The sequence below is a fragment of the Geospiza fortis genome, unplaced genomic scaffold (assembly GCF_000277835.1).
Source record: "Geospiza fortis unplaced genomic scaffold, GeoFor_1.0 scaffold13, whole genome shotgun sequence".
Taxonomy (NCBI): Eukaryota; Metazoa; Chordata; class Aves; order Passeriformes; family Thraupidae; genus Geospiza; species Geospiza fortis.
The window spans coordinates 2,740,892-2,743,009 of NW_005054384.1; the positions used below are offsets into that span (position 1 = coordinate 2,740,892).

Here is a 2,118-nt window from a genome sequence, read left to right on the forward strand (position 1 = left end):
TTTTAAATAGATATATACAGTATATATATTATAGATAACACATAACGCAATATATTTATGAAATATTTAACATATCATATAAAATAATATTTATATTATTATATAACATTATATATATTCTGTATAGTATATGTATATAATAATTATATAAGGTATATTATATATAATTATATATAGTATATTATTATATAGTATATAACGATTATTATGTAATTCAATTGTTTGAAATAATAATAATAATATTTATTTTGAAATAATCAGATCTCATGATACTAAGCTCATGATTCTAAGGTAGAATCTCTTTATGAGATAAGGCCCAATGTATTTCTGAGGTAAATTTACTAAGTTAAGTGAATTTGGCTGATGGTTAATAACTTACTATTCTGGATGGAAGTTTAAAGCAATTACCGCATAATTGGATTAATCATCATCCTGTGTGCTGCAATGAAGTGCTTTGCCTGTCACATAGATTAACAAATTTATGTGGTTTTTTCTGTTTCACTATTTATGATTTCAGATTGTCTATGACAGAGTCCCAGAGCTCCATGGCCGTGTCCTGAAGCTTGTTGTGAAAAGCAAAGGAACATTTGTGGGAGCTGTTAACATTCAACTGAGCAGTGTCCAGTTCAATGAAGAAAAGTGGTACCCATTGGGAAATAGTGTCATTTAAATGTTCTCCAAGATGATTCAATTATTTGCCTACTAATGTTTCTTTATCCCATTTCCCAGGGTACATTTTGTCTCAGTTGCCCTTGAGAATAGGCAGTCATCTGCTGAGCACACATCCTAACATTTCTAACCATTAGCCTGTTGTCTTAAAAGTGCCACAGATTCCTGCCAGTGTGAGTTTAAGGAATCACATCATAAGGAGTTATAGCAACATGCAGGAACTTCTTATGACAGCAATGAAGGGCTTGATTTTGTTAATATTAAATAGTACTGTAAAAATATTGAATTCTGTACACATCAGTGTGTGGGGGCTCATTCTTTGCCCATTAATTCCACTGACTCTCTTGAAGCAATGCTGATAATGCTGTAGTTTATCATCACTGCATGTGATTTCACCAGAAAACCATGGGATGGTTTATATATTTCATATATATTTCAGATGTCCAGCAAATTTCACATTAAATCTTACCCAATCAATACTTTGGTTTTTTAAGAACTTTTAAAGTTTTGATACAATGTAACATTTAATCCAGGATATTAATTTGTCATTAATATATGTCATTGTTTCTTTTATTCTGACATCCAAGAAGGAGATGTAACTTGGTCATTGGTGTGAGGAAAAATAAGGGAAAAGCTAATGTTCATGAATAAAGAGAAGATATTGAATGTGAGCTTTCCAGTGGGGGATTTATTTAAGATCATGATACCACAGATATTTGTTCAGCAGTCTTCCCACATTGCACTCTTGTGCTGCATAACGAGTTCAAGTCAATACATGCATTGAATGGACCTCAGAGCTATAAAATATATGTTGATATATTAAATAATGAACATGAGTGGTTCCTTTAAGTTCACAGATGCTAATTGTGGGCTCTGTTTTTCTCTGATTTGAGGAAGCACTTAAGTACATCTTTAAGCATTTGGCATGTGAGCAGCCACAGTGCACTGTCCATTATTGCCAGATCCACTGACCATGTACATAAACCTTTCCAGGGCCAGGGGCACGTTTTTAAGGCACAGGAGATGTGTTGATTTGTGATCTGATCTGCTGTAAATTTTAAATTACCATATACTGGACAGATCTGACATTTCTCCTGCCAGGTGGAAAAGTGGTCAACAGAGGGATAATAATCCCAGAAGTGAAGGTAATTGCCTTCTTCTCCCAAAGGACACTCACAAATCAGTCTTCAGAATATAAAGCTATATAAAGCTCCTGAAGTGGGACTTGGACTGTTGGCTAGGAAATTAAATAAGCTGGAGTTTTTCTCAGATCAAACCAATGGACTTGATCAGGTTTTATCTGAAAATTCTTTCCCCAGTCAAACTGGTGCACTAAGATCCTCCTCAGTAAGGGGAGGTGAGGGGAATTCTGTTTGAATATTAATTTTATTAGTCTATTCAGAGCTGTAAGAAACTGTAAAATATTTACCACATGCAAGGGACATTGGC

The 2,118-nt window shown here is 33.9% G+C and overlaps 1 protein-coding gene across 1 annotated transcript in view; it reads left to right on the plus strand.

Annotated features, from left to right (window-relative positions):
• The window catches only part of PIK3C2G (phosphatidylinositol-4-phosphate 3-kinase catalytic subunit type 2 gamma), a 191,272-nt gene extending 189,811 nt beyond the window's left edge, over positions 1-1,461 (plus strand). Inside the window, exon 32 of the mRNA XM_014308778.2 lies at positions 518-1,461. Coding sequence (XP_014164253.1) covers positions 518-670 — 153 coding nt within the window. The 3' untranslated portion in view covers positions 671-1,461. The remainder of the gene's footprint in view (positions 1-517) is intronic.
• Positions 1,462-2,118: the final 657 nt, after the last annotated feature.